We start from the raw sequence: 18,236 nt of genomic DNA, 5'->3' as shown, positions 1-18,236 counted from the left end.
TCCTTATATGAGCAATCCTACTGAGACCACTTAAGTTCATGAACATGTGATATGTACAAAGAATCAGGCCACTTGGGCAGCAATTTCCTTAGAGAAAGGAATATGTCATTATGTTTAATATAATTAAATATTAATTATTAATATGTCATTATATGATATGTCATTGTATAACATGTCATTATACAAGGCCATGTTTCTTTTCAACATTGTGTAAATTTGCTTGCTGTTTTAGGTTAGGGAACTAAATATGTACAAAGGAATTAACCTAACTGCCTTCAAAGAAGAGTTTGATGCGAAGAATCTGTGGAAATGTTGGGAAGAATGCTTGGACAAGTCTGCATATTATGGCAGGAAAGCAATGGTGGAAGAATTTAACAAGAAAAATTATTGGAAAAAGAAAGGAATTGCCATCATTCCCATGAAGTTTTCTGTTGGATTTAATGCAACCTATTTCCATCAGGTAACTTCTTTGAAAAGGTGCCTTTGCAATATAATCCCTCTAATTTTCTCTCCAAAAAGAGAGGAAATATAATCTCCACAAGCAAGAATGAGAAAGAGGAAAATTCCTACATGTCAGGTTGGACCAACATAAAATATCATCCAATGAACTATACTTCCTTCCAGAAAGAATATCACTGTATCTGGCTGATAAACGCTGACTAAGTACGAGACTATAACCTGAATTTCTGATTTCCAACGTCTTACCTTCATCCAGCAAAAAATAAATAATTTAGTGTCGAAATATGGAACCTGGAATCTTTCATTGCCTGGTCCATAATGATAAAATTGAACACTCCTATAAGTTCACATAAACCTGGATATGTGATAGGTTAACCTCTGCTACTATAATTTCTTGTGGATGAAGATAATTATATTTCTGGGAAAATTTTCTGGCTGCTTTGTTTTTTTTCTTATTTCATGCCTTGAACCAAAAATTCTTTTAAATGAGTTTCAAATTAAACAAAAAAAATATAATTTGTATATGAAGGTACAGTGAACTATAAACTAAATTGACATGGTTCACATTTTAGTTTTTTGTTCCACCTCTTGATTTTTATGGACAAGATTGTAGGTCAAGAAAGAGCTCAGACAGATTAATTTGTTTTACCCAATAACGTTCTCGTGGTAAAGAAATACTGAGTCTAGAGATCACAATTCTTCTGAAACAAAAGGACAATAAGAGGTATAAATAATAGTTAAATTTCATCTAAGTCTTTAAAATAAAGCTTATGCATTTTATTGACTTTCCAAAAGTATAGAACTAGTTCCTAGAGAATAGATTTATTGCTTACTCTGTTCTTAGTCAGCTGAAATTCTAATTGACATCAACAAAATGTTACTTGATTGCAAGCATCACTGGCACCAAAAAGATTACACGGCCATTATTTCTCAGTGTAGAATTAGTAACGGATAGAAAGATATCTTGTGGGCACTGTATTTCACAATACCTCAAGCTCCATTGCTTACTCTTTGAGTGTTGGGAGCTGACTGCACATTGCAGAGAAATGTCTAGTACAGAATTTCTAGTCCTCTTTCATAGCCACTTGTTTCTTCATAGGAGTGGTGGCTTGTATGGGATTAATATTTTTCACCACTATTCATAGAGAGGTTTTTTGTTCCTGATTTTATCCATGAATGGAAAATCATTACTTACATTCCCATCTGTCCATTCTCCAATCAGAATTTCAGCAGTAGAACTCTGCTATTGTACTATAGGTGTTCATAGGAGAAGATACTTGAACCTGTGTGTTCAAGCCACCAATACCTTGCCTCTGTCCAAACTACTTTTGAACCAGAATCAAAATCTACTCTGTGTTTTTCTTATTGTGGATGAGGAGGGAAAGAGTATCTGAGGCTACACAGGCATTCTAACTAGAGTGAAATGTTCRTATTCACCCAGTTTCACAAGATGAAAAGTATGCTGTTCTGTTATTTGATCTAATTATTGTGATCCTTCCCATTAATAATGACTAACTCAGTTAAAGACCACCTTTTCTGACAGCAGTGAAATTTGTTATTGTCAGACTGCTAGAGAATTTCCACTCCCTCTTAATATACTGATTCCTGTGAATGAAATCAATGAAATCAGTCTTTTTTTTTTTTTTTTTTTTTTTTTAACCTCTGTTCAATGCAGTAAAAGGTATCACCAAGTTTCTGTGACTTTTTGCTTTTTGTTAGGCTGGAGCTCTTGTCCATATTTATATAGATGGATCTGTACTAGTGACTCATGGTGGAATTGAACTGGGACAAGGAATTCACACTAAGATGTTACAGGTGAGTCAGAGAGATACCATCTGAGTGTAAACAAGAGCCAAGAGGATGAATGGTGTCTATAGACATAAAAAGGCTAAATTAGCTTGTTGCTTCTGAGTTACTGATGAAGACAAACCTTGAGAAAGATAAAATCTATAACAAAAGTCATCTCTCAAGCTCTGGGTAAGAGCTGAACCTCTTCATGAGATCCATCACTGTTATCAGGAGAACTAAGGCACAGAGAACACATGAAGAAAGGATCTAAGCTATTTTCACAGAAAATTAAAATGCTGTAGAATTAACTTCATAGTGTATCCAGCACCAATGATAACATCAGTTCATTATTATGCATTTCTGGTGTAAACAGTGACAAACAGAACTGTGTGTCATATAGGTCATTTTGCAGCTAAAATTAAGTCTCTTCTTCAAAATGAGCTGAATTAACATTTGAATATCAGAGCTGCATGAAAAACAGTGAAGTAGAAACACAAACTAACCAAGCATTTTCAAATGAAGTAGCAAGGAAAACATAAGTATTTTTAAGATTTCATTGATTGGAGGGAGCAGTTCATCAGAGGCAAAACATATTATATATTGTATTGTATTATATTTATTTATAAAATACTTATTTCACAAAATAATTGCTAAGGAAGACTTCAGTGATTGTCCTAGTTATAGTGTTACTGTTGAATTTGATAATTACTTTGTGTGTATAGAGAAAGAGATGCATGGCAATGCTCTATTTTTCCTAACTTGAGACTACCGCTTCAAGAGGACTGAATATACATACATACATATGTATATATATTACTTCTATTACAGATTGTCAGTCGAGAACTGAAGATACCGTTGTCATATATACACTTCTGTGAAACAAGCACAACAACCGTACCTAATGGCAAATACACAGCAGGTTCAGTTGGAACAGAAATCAATGCAAGAGCAGTCCAGGTTACATTTATTTGCATTTTTTCACATGATCATTGGTTCTGTTAAATAATGAATCCCCTCTGAGCATTCATAACTTCTTCTGAGCAGCTTTTATAAAACAAATCAGTTTATCTCAAAATCTCTCTTTTTAGTTATTTTATACGCACTCTTTAAAGCAAGACAAATTACTGAGCATTGTTCAAAAGGGTCACTTTTTGCTGCTTTGCTATATCAGATTTACAATTTTTTTTTTCAGATGGCAGATAAAGGAATGTGTGGAATTTCAGTTTATTCTGAGAATTTAAACACTGTTTAAAGGGGAATTTAGCATAGGGTATATTTCAGGTCCATTTCTGTATAATCAGAATGAAATACCTTTATTTATTTAAATGCTTTGAGATCAATTATGCTTTCATTTATTTCACAATAAATCATTCCCGCCAGTCATTTTCTGTCCCCTCAAAATGGGAGGGGAGATGCATCCTTTGTCTTCCTTTTGTTGATGATTTCAGTGGTAGTCCAGTACGTGAAGGTCTCATACATTAGAGCAAATCCCAGTGCCAGTCTTTGCAAAGTACTGCATCTGTAGCTGGCAGTTAGCWGAGGAAAGAAGTTGTAACTAAATGAGCAGAATTATGGCCCTCAGAATGAAACTGCTAACACAAACCAGCCTTGCTTTGAGCTGTTACCAGCTGAAGGCAGAACAGAACATGTTGGAGGAACACTTAGCAAATTAACCTCACCAGACAAGTACTTGTATTGTTTTGAAAACAGCAGAAAGATTTGGTTTTATGTGTTGGTAAACAGTGCCTAATTTTCTTTCTCCCTAGGATGCCTGTCAAATCCTTTGGAAGCGCCTAGACCCTATCCGAAGTAGAAATCCTAACGGCAAATGGGAAGACTGGGTAAGTGCCTTTCTGTATTTCGTACTACTGAGTTACGATGAAGCAACGAGTGTAGTGTGAAACCTGCTGTTCCAGAGGGAGTGAAACCTCCCTCTGCATCCAGAGGGAGGAAGGGGATTCCTGCCTTAGGTAAACTGGAGGAGAGGAAGAGAAGGAACAGTGCAAGAGCAAGTGGTGCAATCTGCTGGCCTGGTAAATCAGGCCAACTTCAGAGACTGTCTTTTGCCTTGTGTCCCTTCCTAAAGACCATTACAGGGCAGAAGGAAACATAAAGCTTTTACTTTACTGGCTCCCCAGTTTCACCTTTTCTTTAAACCTGATAATGAATATATATATACATATATATATATATATGTGTGTGTGTGTGTGTATATATATATATATATATATAAATTCTTTCCCTTTAATAATGAATATACCTTTTGCAGATCAGCGAAGCTCACAAGCAAAGCATCAGTCTTTCAGCTACTGGCTATTTCAAGTAAGGAATGCTGTTAGTCTCTTTGGATGTCTTGGCATCCAAGATGCCACTTTGTCAGTATGTTGCAGGAATGATAAAACTTTCCCTGTTAAATCTTCTCAAGTCCAAATCAGATGCAGCATAGAAACCATTAAACAATTGCCTGGACCACAAATTGCAGGTTTTAGGCAGGAGGAGGCCTTCTTTTCAACCCATACTGGTTTCAGAAGCACTTTATATTCTTGATTAGCTAGTTTGCTAGTGGAGCCATAATATTCTCCATTGCCAACTATAGTACGGCACAGGAAAGCCATAAGCAATTTTGCTCCACAGCCATCAGTTTGCCAACATCCTATTCTCCCAAATCATTCAGTGCAACAGGTATTTATCAATGATCTGGCTACACCCAGATCATCTTTAACTATAGAGATTCCCCTCCCCCCCCCCCCCAGGAAAAAGAGAAGAGTTAGGTTTGAGAATTTACTTCATGTGCTATATGATTCCCCTACTGGTCTGGGTAATGAGGACAAATATGATGAAGCAAGGGGTGCCTTCATCAAAGTTAATCTCATCTGAAGGATGTTCTTACTTCCTCTAGGGGTTATGTTACAAACATGAACTGGGACACAAAGAAAGGCCATGCTTTCCCATATTTTCTGTTTGGAGTTGCTTGTTCTGAAGTAGAAATTGATTGTCTGACAGGAGACCACAAGGTAATGGCAAAAAAATACAATGAACTGAAGTAGAACTGGGTAAATTCCCCACCATCGCTACACTCAAATGATAATTTTTTATTCTGTTCCTTTTGGTTGAGAATAGAGGCATAGTCTTTGTTGAATATAGTCCACAAAATGCAAGCAGAACACCAAATAGCTATATATGTCTTCACAATATAATTTGTTAACCTTCTTTCGGGGGAAAAAAGTCTGATGTTAACCAGAATAATAAGAGAGTCTACAAAAACAGCAGAAAATTAAGAACATCTAATAATGTATCTACCATGTATGACATCTTTGAAATTCTATCACACCTTCTGAACATCTCCCTGTAAACTAGCTCTTCAACAGTACCAGCCCAGATCGTTAGTTAAAGTCCCCCTTTTTTTTAACAAGACTGCACTTAAAACAGAAGAAACGTCTTTCACACAGAATGCCTGTTGCAAAGGGGATTCAGTGCAAGGACAACTCTCAGAAGCATTGTATGGAGACCAACACAATGTCTTCAGGGCTACTGGGGAAATGCATTTTGCAGCAGCAACTGCCATACTTCTGTAGCCCATGTGGAGCTARGCTCCAGAGTCACTGGAGTCTGTAAACCCATCAAACTACACCTGGTTGGGATTTAGGAGGAAAAGCTGTGGGACCTTATATAAAGACTGTACAGTAGTCATTCTTCCCTGAYCCATTCTCTACATTACATATCCGAAACTTCTGATCCTCTAGACTTAAGGTGACTGCTTCCACACTTACACCAAAGCATAGGAAGCAGCTAAACATAACATCAAACAATTCAATTTCCATTCAAGAAAAAGCAACACAGCCGTTCTTGAATTTCTTATCATTCTGTTCCTCATCAGATGTGCCACATCACACGATCAAAAAAGCCCCCAAAATGCATCACCTGGGTGCACTCTCCATCAGCTCAGTCTATTTCAAGTTGCTTTCATTTGTTAGAATAAATTTGTAAGAGTTGTGATGACCGATCTTTAATGGGTGGGACTGCATGTTGTTTAGCATCCCTTTGTTGTTGTGTATTTTAAATATAACTTCATAACACCTATTACTTGTTTAACAGAACATAAGAACAGATATTGTCATGGATGCCTGTTTTAGCATAAATCCAGCTATAGATATAGGACAGGTATGTATTTTCATAGTTGTGCTTTATATTAGATGTTAATGAGAGATGGCCTTTTGTGCATAAATAATTGCTGTTACTGATCAATTTAATGTCCACCAAAGCCTCTGAGAGACTATCCATTAAGGCTTAAGSAGGTTAGATTAGCAGATGTCAAACATTTGTTTTTTTATTTGCAGCTACAAATAATAGTAGGTTAAGTTTTCCGTTTCTTGATCATTTCCTGAGAAGTGATGAGTAAAAGCATGTCCAACAGACAGGATTAGCACCCTGAAACTCCTTGTGACATTTTCTTGAATTTGTATTCCAAAAAATTATTGACTTAAGACTAAATCTGAGCTATTTGCAGAGTTCTGTTGACTTCAGCTCTGTTAAGAAGTTCAAATGTCTTGGAAAAAGCTATTGATATGGAACAATATCATATCAATAACCATATTCATATCCATGGCCATGTRTTATTCAAATACCTACAGCTACAGACAAATTGAATGCTTATAAAAGTAGTGTCGCTTGCTAATAGTTTGTAAATAGGAAAATATTGGTGAACTCAGAAGTGTACAAAATATTTGTCATTTCTTTGCAGTCAAAGGAAATGCTCCTAAAAATATGACCTAAATTTTAAAGCCCTTCTTATCCTACTTATTTATGCTGTTACAAGCTCTTCCTCATACACTTGACCTTTGCCTAATAGATTAYGCTCATTATGCATATCCAAGGATTGCCAAGTTTCCAAAGTCATTCTGCCTCAGCACTTTGGTTCTGTGTTCGTTTTGCACCAATGCTTGTATCACCACTGTCATAGCTGGGGTGTATCCTCAGCAGTTGTTCCTAATTTAGGTTGGCCTATTGTTTTCTCTTCATCTCCAGTCTCTCGGATATTTGTGTCTGACAAGTTCTTTAGAAAAGATTTCACCTGTTATCTGCAATTCTTTTTAAGTAAATATCAGATTGAGCAGGTTATTTGTGTCATAGTTCCTGGGCAAATATTTCCTTACTGAAGTTCCTTTGACCGACGCTCCTGAAGTCAGTGGATTTGACTCAGCTCTCAGTTATGCCAAAGCAAATCAGAGGTAACTGTACTAGTTTCAGTGAGTTTAGCCAGGAATAAGGAAGAGTAGAACTTGAGCCAATGAAAATATTTGTGCAAGTCAGATGAGGACACTTTGGTCCTGTTTTAGTCTATGTTGGTTTAACTTTTACTTGTGCAAGGAAAGGTGCCAGCGAATGTGTAATCGTAAAAAGTCTAATTTTATGTATGTTTTTATCTTTGAAAATGAATGAATGAAAATTTAAAAATGTACCTTTTTTTTCTCTTTGCTCAGATTGAAGGGGCCTTCATTCAAGGAGTTGGTCTTTATACATTAGAAGAAATCTACTTTTCCCCAGAAGGAGAGCAACTCACTCTTGGCCCAGATACATATAAGATCCCTGCAATCTGTGACATTCCTGAGCAGTTTCATGTGTATTTACTGCCAAATTCACGCAACTCAATTGCCATCTATTCCTCCAAGGTACACGGGCCAAATTTACTGTATAAAATATAAACAAGCATGCCGGRTGATTCTGCTGCAAAACCTTAAGTGTTTGTGGTGCATTTTTTTCAAAATAATTCTCATTTCATTTATGCAACAGATTTCAGAGTTACTTCAAGTACTTAAATGGTGAAACACTTCTGTTTTGAGGTTTTTAGACTCCTTTTAGATTCCTTCCTGTGATATGTTGACATTACAGTAGCAGCTGGAAGCCCYAACCAAACATGGAACTTTTTGTACCTAGCTGTTACGCTACATAACATAGGAAATGAAAGAGTCTGTCCCRAAGAGCTTAAACTGCCTAAACAGGAAAAAGGATGCAAGAAGGAAATTTTATGATCCTTTTTAAAGATGGAGAAGTCATGTGGAAAAAAAGAAAGTAATTTCCTAGAATCTCACAGGAAGCCTATGTTAGGTATGGGAACAGAATCCAGTTCTTCCATTAGCCTATTTGCAAGGCACCAATCTTTTTGTTTTAAGGTTATATCAGCCTCTGAGGAAGAACCGAGCATTAGGCTTGAGCACTATTCATAGCCTCAAAATAAAAGCAAAAACAAAAACAAAAAACAAAAACAAAAAACAAAAACAAAAAACAAAAAAAAAACTTCAGAATAGAAGGAAATAAAAGGGGAGTTAACTTGGAGTATAGGCCTCTGGCTACCAAAAGACCAGAATACCCACTGTGTTCCAGTCTAATGTCTAGACTAGGTATGTCAGGAATGGGAATTTCCAAAAAGTCCACTCCAGATGTTTATGGCATTACCTGGTATGAATGAGTAAACAAACTCTTCCACAAGAAGTAGATAGATACTAGATACAATGGGCGTATTTCTTTTCAAACTTAYGCAGTGCAAACTTTATCCCTGTAAGAGGGGCTAAGGAGGGGTTTTCTTCATCTGTTAAATAATGTAGAATTAAGTCCACTTGGATATGGAAAAGGARGTTTATATGAGAAGTCCTGTGTTCTTTCATGGTTTTATAATATGACCACTGAAGTCATGGAATAAAGCTTTTCTGTTAGTGTGGCTTGTGTTAAAATAATCTCCATCAGCTAAATCCTAGGCCTTCATGTTTTTCTGATTTGAAAATTCTCTGAGATCCAAGGAAATTTGTTGAATCCAAATATGCTAGTCTTTGCCAAATACTGAGCTGGTGTGATTCAGTTTATTTCAGATAACTTCACTGGAGATGTGCTGATTTAGCTCTGTGCTGTCAGTTTCTAACTCATCAGCCAATTTCTAAACTCATCAACTACTCCAGCTGCCTCTCTTCTTTGCTAGGGCGTGGGTGAGGCTGGATTCTTTTTGGGCAGCTCAGTTTTCTTCGCGATAAGAGATGCAGTAGCTGCTGCCCGGGAGGAAAGAGGATTACCCCTGGACTTCACACTGAACAGCCCATTGACTGTTGAGCGGATTCGCATGGCCTGTGCTGATGAATTTACTGAAATGGTAGGTAATGCTATTTTCATTCTTCTCATGAACTASACACCTCCTCATTACTTCTCTTTAATCTGAATGGACTGTTCACATAAACTGATTAATGAACCGCATCTCTTTTCTTTAACTTTCCAAGCTTAGCTGAGCTTTGCATATTATTTAATTGGGGCATTTTGCTTAGCTGTCTTGGCAGAGTAGTAGAAACTGACAGCCAGAGTTATCACTAATCCAGACATGAGGAATCTGTCCAGTTTCCTCGGTGGTAATGATTTCAATTTATATATCTCCCTTATTCTCAAAGCTCCTGAAAGTACTTTTGAGATTATAGTCTGACTTTGTCTTAAGTGTCATTTCATTTGCATCTCTGTTAGGAATTATTACTCTATTTAGACACAGAGCATATCTGCTCCATCACTTGTCTTGTGTTCCTGGTCTGTGCTGATTCTACTTTGTCCCACGTACCCCAGTTTTCTTCCTCCCTTCCTTGAAAACCAGGGAGGTAGAAAGACGGGCTGATACACATCCTGATCTTAACACAATATGGAGTTAGAATACACGCTGCATGCACAAGAACACTCCCAAATACAACATTTTATGTCTAACTAGTATGGATCCATGCAAGCATCACCACTGACAGTGGCTCCCACAGAATCTGTGAGTGCAAATTTCACTGTAAAGGCCTAAACTGTCTAGGTCCTAGTTACTTCAGTATCAGCTCATTCTCTGTGTGCTGAACACACAGGCAGATGCTGGCAATGATTATTCCTATTGTACAAACCATTCCTAGTGAGGTTTACCAGGATCTTCATCTTTGACCTTTGTCTGCTTTGTTTTGTGAACTAAAGAGACATTCAACTGATACTGAAATGATGAGGTCCAAGTAGGATAACAGGATTTAGGCACCCCAAGCTCCTTACATGTTTTGGCATGCATGCAATGTATTTATCTTCTGCCCATCTCAGGCACTGTAATTCCTTTGCAGCTTTGATGTGTAGGTTTGAGAACTGTACAGCTTGCCTATCTGAAACGGCAGCATAGTGCCAACTCCAGCTGTTTTTGACCTACTGCTATCTTTCCATATCTCGTATCTTGCACRGATGGAACGGCACCCACAATTGGTGGACTGTGCCCTTTTATTGAAATTTCCCCCACATACACCAAAATTATTCGGACCACTATCTGCACGTTCTGCCTCTGCTTTCTTCAAAATGAGAATGGCAAAAAAGTATACCCTTGCCTTTATAGCCCCCTGTGACTTTCTTTCCAGAGCAGTGCCTTCTATCTGCTCTTGTTATATCTTGCTCTTCCCTCACTAGTGGGAGTTGGCAGGACAGAGCAGTAGCCTGCTAGAGAGTACTTATTTTTGTGAGATGATGAGGCAGGAGCCAACTTCCCTCCCCCCTGCCTTCCCAAGCCAAGGGTGATCACACAAAAGAGCTTCTTCAGAAAGGAGGGCAAGAAGGGACATGATGACATAGTTTTCTGACTTAATAACTTTTGGCCACTTCAACAGGTTTTCCACTGTGCTCATCCTTCTGGCACTCTAAAAGTAGACGCAACTGGCGCTGCTTAGTACACTTGCCCAAAATCTCTGCTTATTTATAACTGGAAGGGTTTTTTTTAAAAAAAAAGGGAGGGTGGGTGGAGAATAAAAATATGAAAGAAGTCAAGCATGGAAGTCAGCTATCAAATAGATAAATGGCAAGGGTTTAGCAGCTGTTTTCATCACAATCCATATCCACTGAGAAAGCAAACTTAAAAAAAAAAGCATGTATTTTGRGGGCCTGGAAAATGGAAACTAAAGCTTTAACTTTAAATCATTCACCTGCTGAGAATGTATTTAAAGCTATAGTGTTAGCTGTAGTGTTTAACCCAGTTTATTTTTGGTGGAGCTGATGAGCCACAAGGCTGTAGCCTCTGCAAAACATCAGGAACACCTTTCTGGTACAAAGATTGAGCACAGGGCTGCGTAGAAACTACTTTCAGATGTTCTCTGGATGCTTGCAGATCTCCTGGTACTGTGAAAAGCACAAACTACTTCCAATAAAATTTTCAAGTTAGAGAGAGGTGCCACCCAGTAAGAGAGTATTTCACTTCTGTCAACCAAGTAATCAAACCCTTCTTCAGCATGGCAGCCTGACCAAAAGCCCCACAGAGCAATTGTGTTCTACATTAGGCTGCAGATTTCTGTATGCCAAAAGCTGACTCAGGCAAACCAGCAGGCCCCTAGCTATTCCAACGTCAGCCAGCAAGAGACAACATGACTTCAAACTTTCTTGAGGYTGGGACTGTGAATTCCTCATCCACCCACCTCTGCTTCCTTCCCTGCACAGTGATTTCTTTTTTCACAGTGATACAATTTCTCATATTAATAGGAGTCACAATCAAGATCAAGGACATTTGTGGGCTAGATGTTGTGCAAACAAACACTTAAGAACAACTTACAGCCTAAGTAATGGTAAAGTTGTTATCCAAATCCTGGTTTATCTGTCTCCAGCATTCTGAGGGAATGCCCTCAAAATTGTATTATTTCCCTGCAAATATCATTGCCTCTGTGATTTAATACAGTCACATTAAGCCATGCTGCATAATGGAACCTCATATGTCAGTTCCTGTAAGTAATCTGAGCTTTTCAGGCTGTGCTCATCTGCGTTACAGAGATAGGTACTTATTTAACTGTTTGATTACAAGTATCCCATAGACCGCTAACGGTAAACTGGGTGATTTCACAAGCCTTTATAATATGAGAAAGTGGGGATTAGTGCTTGTCATGACAYTTAAATGATTGAAAAGCAAAGTGTATTTGGAAATTGTGGTAAAAATTTTTAGCAAAATTGCATTGTTTTCTCTGTATTTTCTTTCAGATTCTGAAAGACAAACCCGGAACCTATAAGCCATGGGCCATCAACATATACTAATACTGTTTTCCTAAGTATGAAATAACCAGGTAATTCCTTCAGTCACCTAGTGACTGATAGCATTCCAGCAACAAAGAAGTTGAGCTATAATATGTGAACACATACACACACCTACATATCCATATTTCTAGTACCCACTGTGTTGTGCCACCAAGTAAGAGATCTTTCATTTTGAAACGTAAGTTTCTCTCTAAATCAAATCTTGCTCCATGCTAYGCAGGAGTTCATGATGTCACCTCGTGAACTTCTTTGAAGTTGCATGGGATTTTGAATAATATCTGCAATAAGGAGCAGATCACAAATGTTACCATTTTGCCATTTCTTTATCCAGTTTAAGATTCACAGCTGATGTTATCCACTCTTTCTGTTCTTCTAGCACATGAAAATTTCAAAGATCAGATGATCTCAAATTCCAGAGACTCTGAAAGTGCATACTGCCAAATGTTTTTTTAGAGACTGATGTGGTACTACTGTGGTAACTACAATAATAGTAGTATTGCRTTTTGCTTTCTGGCAGACTGTCCCAGGCCTGCTCATACCACTACCAGCTTTGACCTTACCTCAGAGCTGGAATAAAATCACTGCTGTTCACTGCATCACCAGGCCCCACTCCTCCTCTCCTTTGCCTTACCAACAGTTTTACTCCTTTTTCCCAGGAAAAGGGGGAAGTGGAATAGAGCTGCCACAGTCATCTATGGGTTGTGAGAGAGGTATTTTGTGAGGTAAGAAATTGTATACCACAAAGAGTTAAAGAGTAGGATAGATTCCCACCAACACCTTTGAATGAAGCCCACAATAGGAATGAGATTTTGAGATTTTTTGGGATGCAGGGAATTAGTGAGTAAAGATAGAAGATGAGAGACCCCACATTTCTAAAACCTCACTGACTTCATGTCTAAAATACTCATTTTCAAGGAGTGTTGTCTGTTGTTAATATAAGCAGGCACATGTAGCAGATGTGCAGCAGGTGACTGAGACAGAAAGGCTAGAGGGAAGCAGCCCAGAGAAAACAACAACAATAAAACAGTTTGTCATTAATGAACAGGTGCATCAGTTCACTTTTTAACTCAGCTGTGCCAAACAATGCTACTGCTACTCTGGTGAACCTGATTTTAGAAAGGATGTTTAAAAGTGATGCAGTGGCAGCTGTGTGAATCTTAATGGAGTGTTTCCCCATGAGGAGAGGAGACCKAAAAGAAAGTGCAAAGGAATTTGAGGAAGAGTAAAGGAGATGCCAGCCAGCATACATGTATGTACAAACGTATATTTAGTTTTCACATTTAACAGTTCATAGCAATAAAAGTAACTGTAAGAACACATTTAACAGTATCACTGTGTACCCAAAATACTAGCATAGGAAATAACTCTGCAGATACTCAACAGATATTGCATTGTTCAAATCCTGCTCTCAGTTACATAAATGTACATCTAGACTATTTTCATTTATTTGAAAAGAGAGAGACATAAATATAAATCTAGATTTATTTCATTTATTTTAATGGAGAAACTGCAGACTTAGATTAGCATGGTGTGGAAGACAGTGTGACCCACACATACCATCAATAAATCATATTTATTCTAGTCTGAAGGATAAAACAGGATTTTTTATTTTTTTTATTATTTTTTTTTTACAAATAAACTCATATTGCAAGTAATGAGGATCTTGCTAGGTTATGCTGGTAAAGTTTTGCTGTTTGTTTCTCTTGATAAATTGTGAAAGACTATATCTGATGAGAAAAGCTCAATTAGCAATATGCTTTGCAATTTTATAGTCTCAAAATGTAATTGTGATTTAGACAAATGCTCTCATTTTAGAATGAATAGCAAACTAGGCAGTGCCTTGGATTTAAAATGAATCAACTTACACTGCAAATGAATGAAAGGATGAAAATTCTGCTTCTGAATGTGATGTCCACTAGGGTATTTTTTTTTAATTTTTAATGTGGTATTTTGGGGATTTCATTGGGCTGTTAATTGGAATTTGCTTAAATATGTCTTCAATAAAGGCAAACTGGTTGGGCTAGAAGGAGCTCTGTCCTGCTACTTTGTGACACTATGATCTATAACCAATATTGCTTCAAGAAAAAAATAAAGTGGAGTGAAATGAGATCTGGCTTGTATATAAATATAATGGCCTCCATGCCAGGGCACAGAATATACTTAAAAGAATTATACGCAGAATATTTATTCTGTTAAGTGAAGAGATAAAAAGTGGGTCTCCATGAACACAGAGGAGTACAGAGACACAGTGGCAGGTGGGGGAAAAACTGAGGCAGAGAAAGGACCCCCCGGGCCCAGCTTCTCCTGGGGCAGTGCTGGGGAGCCGCAGACCTGTGGGCCAGGGTGRTATCTGCCACGACGAGTCGGGGAGAGGCTTTCCCGAGCAGCGTTCAGATGGAGGAGGTGGGTTACCGCCTACGGGGGGGATGGGGCTTGTTATTGTGGCCAGCACACTTGTGCCTGATCACTGCTGTCTGTCCTGGCTTCTTATTAAGCTCCGTTTCTAACTATTTTCCCGGGTTGGAGGGACTCCCTATTCTGTGTGCATGTGTGTGTATGGGAGTCTAAGTGCCAGAAACGAGAGAGGGGACAACAGGCCATCGCAGGGGCTTCTGTGTGTATAGGAGCAATGACTAGAGCAAACGCAGGTACACAAGCGTGTGATCACGAGCAAACGTGAAGCTGGACTGTCCAGCAGGTAGGATAAGTGGCTTGGGAGGCAGGAATATGTGTGTGAGACATCCAGAAGAGTTGGGTACTAGCAGGACTGGGAGGTCGGGCCAAATGCTGGAGAGGCCCCAAGTGGGGTCAACTGAGAGACCTGTTGGTACGCGCATCTCTTTGCAGAAGGCAACTGGAGACAAGAGAGTCCAAGCCCTTGGCRTCAGGGCAGACAGTGTCTGAGGGTGGTTATTGGAGGAATCCGCAGTGCATGTGGGTGCGTGTGTTGGTGTGCGCAAGAAGGTGTGCATACTAGCAACTGGAGCGGGGCTGTGGGCCTCAGGGGCTCCTGTATCCACACATCAGCAACTGCGGAGAGTGAAGATGCAGGGAGTAAGTACTRGATAGACTGAATGTCTAAGGCCAGCTGCTGGAGAGACCCATGTTTTGCAGATATGTGTATATACTTCCCACTAAATGTCCTGCATCCAGATCAGTCAGAGAGACTGGTGGCCTTTGTGTTTGCGTGAGTGCAGAGTGTTCCTGTCTCTGATGATCTGTGCAGCTGGACGTGGGTATATGCATATAGGTGTAGTGCACACGTGTGGGTGGGTGGGTCTGTTGGGACTGCATGCTCAGCCTTGCTACTGGTTGGAGCTAAGGGCATGGAGCAGCATCAGCCTCGCTTCCGCTGGGCTACCGGATTCAGTGACCCCTAACATATTCAGCTAAAGAAATTGTATTTACTGCAATGGAGGCTTTCCTAAGCACTCTAAAAGAGTCACCTTGTTGTACAATTGAGATAAATTATACTGTATGTCTAGATGCGAGTACAAGCACTCTAGCTTGAGAAAGGATGGTTGTTTCATTTCCAAGTTGATGTGTTATACATGGCAAGCGTAGGCTTATTTTTTCCTTATTTTTAAATCTTTACTTTTATGTATATATATGCTAAGTATATTTGTCTTGTAGCATGAAAATATTGATTTTACCATCTCTCAGTTTAAAATATTGATTTTACTATCTCTCAGTTTTGCCCTAGCTTTCTACTTTTAAGGGTAGTGTAAATAAATGAATGCTGGGTGGGTTGATGGCAAGAAYGGACAGAAGACCATAAGCAGCCTCATTGGAGATGTGGCCAGATATTCTTTAAGATAATCAATTGAATAAGGCAGTCAGATCAAATGCAAGTTAACCAAGTTCTGCTTGGATAACAGAATATCACAGATGAAAGCTAGGATTATTTACTTTTTGCAGGCTTTAAATGTAATCTCTGCTAGCTCTTATATGGATGGATTAGGAATGCTTACTTTCTTTCCAAAACATAGATATGCTCAGGGAAAAGGTTTTCAAAGGATCAAGCTCTAGTTTAAAAAAAAAAAAAAAAAAAAAGAGGGCTGGTGCAGATCACTTAGAATGGTGTGTAAGAGCACCAAGGACAACACTTCTCCCTGCTTTTTCTGAATAGTTACAATTTAGCTGGGAGATGTTAGGACTTCTTTGCTGGACCAGACCAGACCAAAGAAAAGATTCACAGTCAAGGAAATGGTTTGTTGGAATAAAAGAAGAAATTGGGCTGGGGACAACCTTAATTAAAGTCATTGTTTGCAGGTGGCCTTCCCTTCCTGAGGCATGGTGATTGGCCCCCTTTGTACATCTGGTGTAACCTAATCAGCCTTTCCAAGAATTTTAGCCAAAGAAGCATTATACTTTACACCTGGTGGAAGTTTGCCAGCTGTGTAACTTCTAGAGGGAAACTTGTGATCCATTAGTTCACTGTTTCGCCCTTTTGGGGAGCAAAGAACTAAACTGCAGTTGCATCCCCTGTCTTGTATCAGCATGAACGGTATGTGATGTTATATTCAATCTTGTAGATAGTTCTAGTTATGTACAACCGCATGGATTGTTAGCAGTGTTAGTAGTGAATGGCTTCTTAGGCTGTACTTAAAGGACCTACAGTAAAGTACTGTTTTTGTATGTGCTGTCTTCTAATATACAGACTAATCTGCGGACGATAGGATGAGAGACCTGTTGTTATAATTATTAGTGAAAGAATTTGCCTTTTAACTGAAGCAGAGAAGGCCTGCACTTCCAGAACTATGGAACAGGGTTCTAACATCACATGTGAGTAATTTTGTCTGTCTAGACTGGGATACTTTGAGTCTGTACAATGTGATACTATCACGAGAATCTGAGGAAAGAAGAAATCGTTACAAATATGATAGCAAACCCAGGACCTAATAGTACAGCAGGTATTCTATTGACAAAGGTGTGAGATGGAAAAGCTTTTGATGGCTTTACAATTTTAAATGTCCCTACATTAAAAAAAGAGAGACCTAGTAAACATACAGGATCGCTGATAGTTACTGGAAAAAAAAAGATTTATTTGAAAGAATGCACAAGTGAGAAGGTCAAATGTGTGTGGGTTTTTTTAATAGTCTGCTCTTTACTGTATATATTTGTATAGCATCTAAAATGTTAATCAAGATGCTAATAAAAAACAGATATTCTAGGTGTAAATTAAATACAGTAAAAACGTTTCTGATCCCTCTGCACACATTAAGTACATTGTATGAAACAGCTTGTCAAATCTGAAGCTGGAAAACTTAATCCACTTGGAATTAAAAATATGGCCAGGGCTAGCAGATTTTCTGCCAGTTTCTCTGAGTTTTAATGAACAGCTTGACATAAGCTTTGTTTAGAGCTGCTTTACCAGTCTGTTTTTACTTAACTAAATCAGTTAAGATATCAGCCTCTCCAAAACAAGAGTCAAATTTACCTTGGCAGGAAACTTTACAGCTGTTAGTGAATAATGCATTATTAATAATATATTGACTGATATTTTACTCTTTATGCTCTGCATATATTAATAGAGAGAAGTGTTCTGCTGTACTAATAATTCTAAYATTATGCATGAAATCTTAGAAATATTGCCCTTGATGTTAAGGGGGCTGCCTGTGGTTGTCTTCCTTAACATCCTAACTAATGCTGATACCATGTTGTTTGCTGCTTGCTCAAACACGCATCCCTTCAACGTGCTCCTGAGTATTTAATGCCTACCAAACGCACTGAAAGACTGAAACAAAACAGGTGATTTTTCTGGTGCCTTAGGTGAGGGCCTGCACGTCGTTACAGCGCTGACGAACACCAGCGCCCGCGCGGCACCTGCGCTGGACGGCACGTACCGCAGCGCCTATCCCGCCCGAGCGGCAGGGCTCCCCGCCCCGGCACCACCCGCCCGGGCCTTGGCGACTGGTTCGTGCCGGTGCGGGGAGCCTTCCTCC

The 18,236-nt window shown here is 38.8% G+C and overlaps 1 protein-coding gene across 1 annotated transcript in view; it reads left to right on the top strand.

The window, feature by feature from the left end:
- Positions 1-12,497, top strand: part of LOC146598991 (aldehyde oxidase 2-like) — a 45,143-nt gene extending 32,646 nt beyond the window's left edge. The window contains exons 26-35 of the mRNA XM_085299458.1: positions 233-460; positions 2,179-2,274; positions 3,076-3,204; positions 4,014-4,088; positions 4,517-4,569; positions 5,147-5,261; positions 6,343-6,408; positions 7,728-7,916; positions 9,218-9,385; positions 12,238-12,497. Of these exons, the coding sequence (XP_085155584.1) occupies positions 233-460; positions 2,179-2,274; positions 3,076-3,204; positions 4,014-4,088; positions 4,517-4,569; positions 5,147-5,261; positions 6,343-6,408; positions 7,728-7,916; positions 9,218-9,385; positions 12,238-12,291 (1,173 nt within the window). The 3' untranslated portion in view covers positions 12,292-12,497. The remainder of the gene's footprint in view (positions 1-232; positions 461-2,178; positions 2,275-3,075; positions 3,205-4,013; positions 4,089-4,516; positions 4,570-5,146; positions 5,262-6,342; positions 6,409-7,727; positions 7,917-9,217; positions 9,386-12,237) is intronic.
- Positions 12,498-18,236: the final 5,739 nt, after the last annotated feature.

This window comes from Rhea americana, unplaced genomic scaffold (genome assembly GCF_003343005.1).
Source record: "Rhea americana isolate MKP2758 unplaced genomic scaffold, rheAme1 scaffold_15, whole genome shotgun sequence".
NCBI classification, from domain to species: domain Eukaryota; kingdom Metazoa; phylum Chordata; class Aves; order Rheiformes; family Rheidae; genus Rhea; species Rhea americana.
Note: the sequence above shows the minus strand (reverse complement) of the source record. Positions and strands in the feature narration are given on the sequence as shown.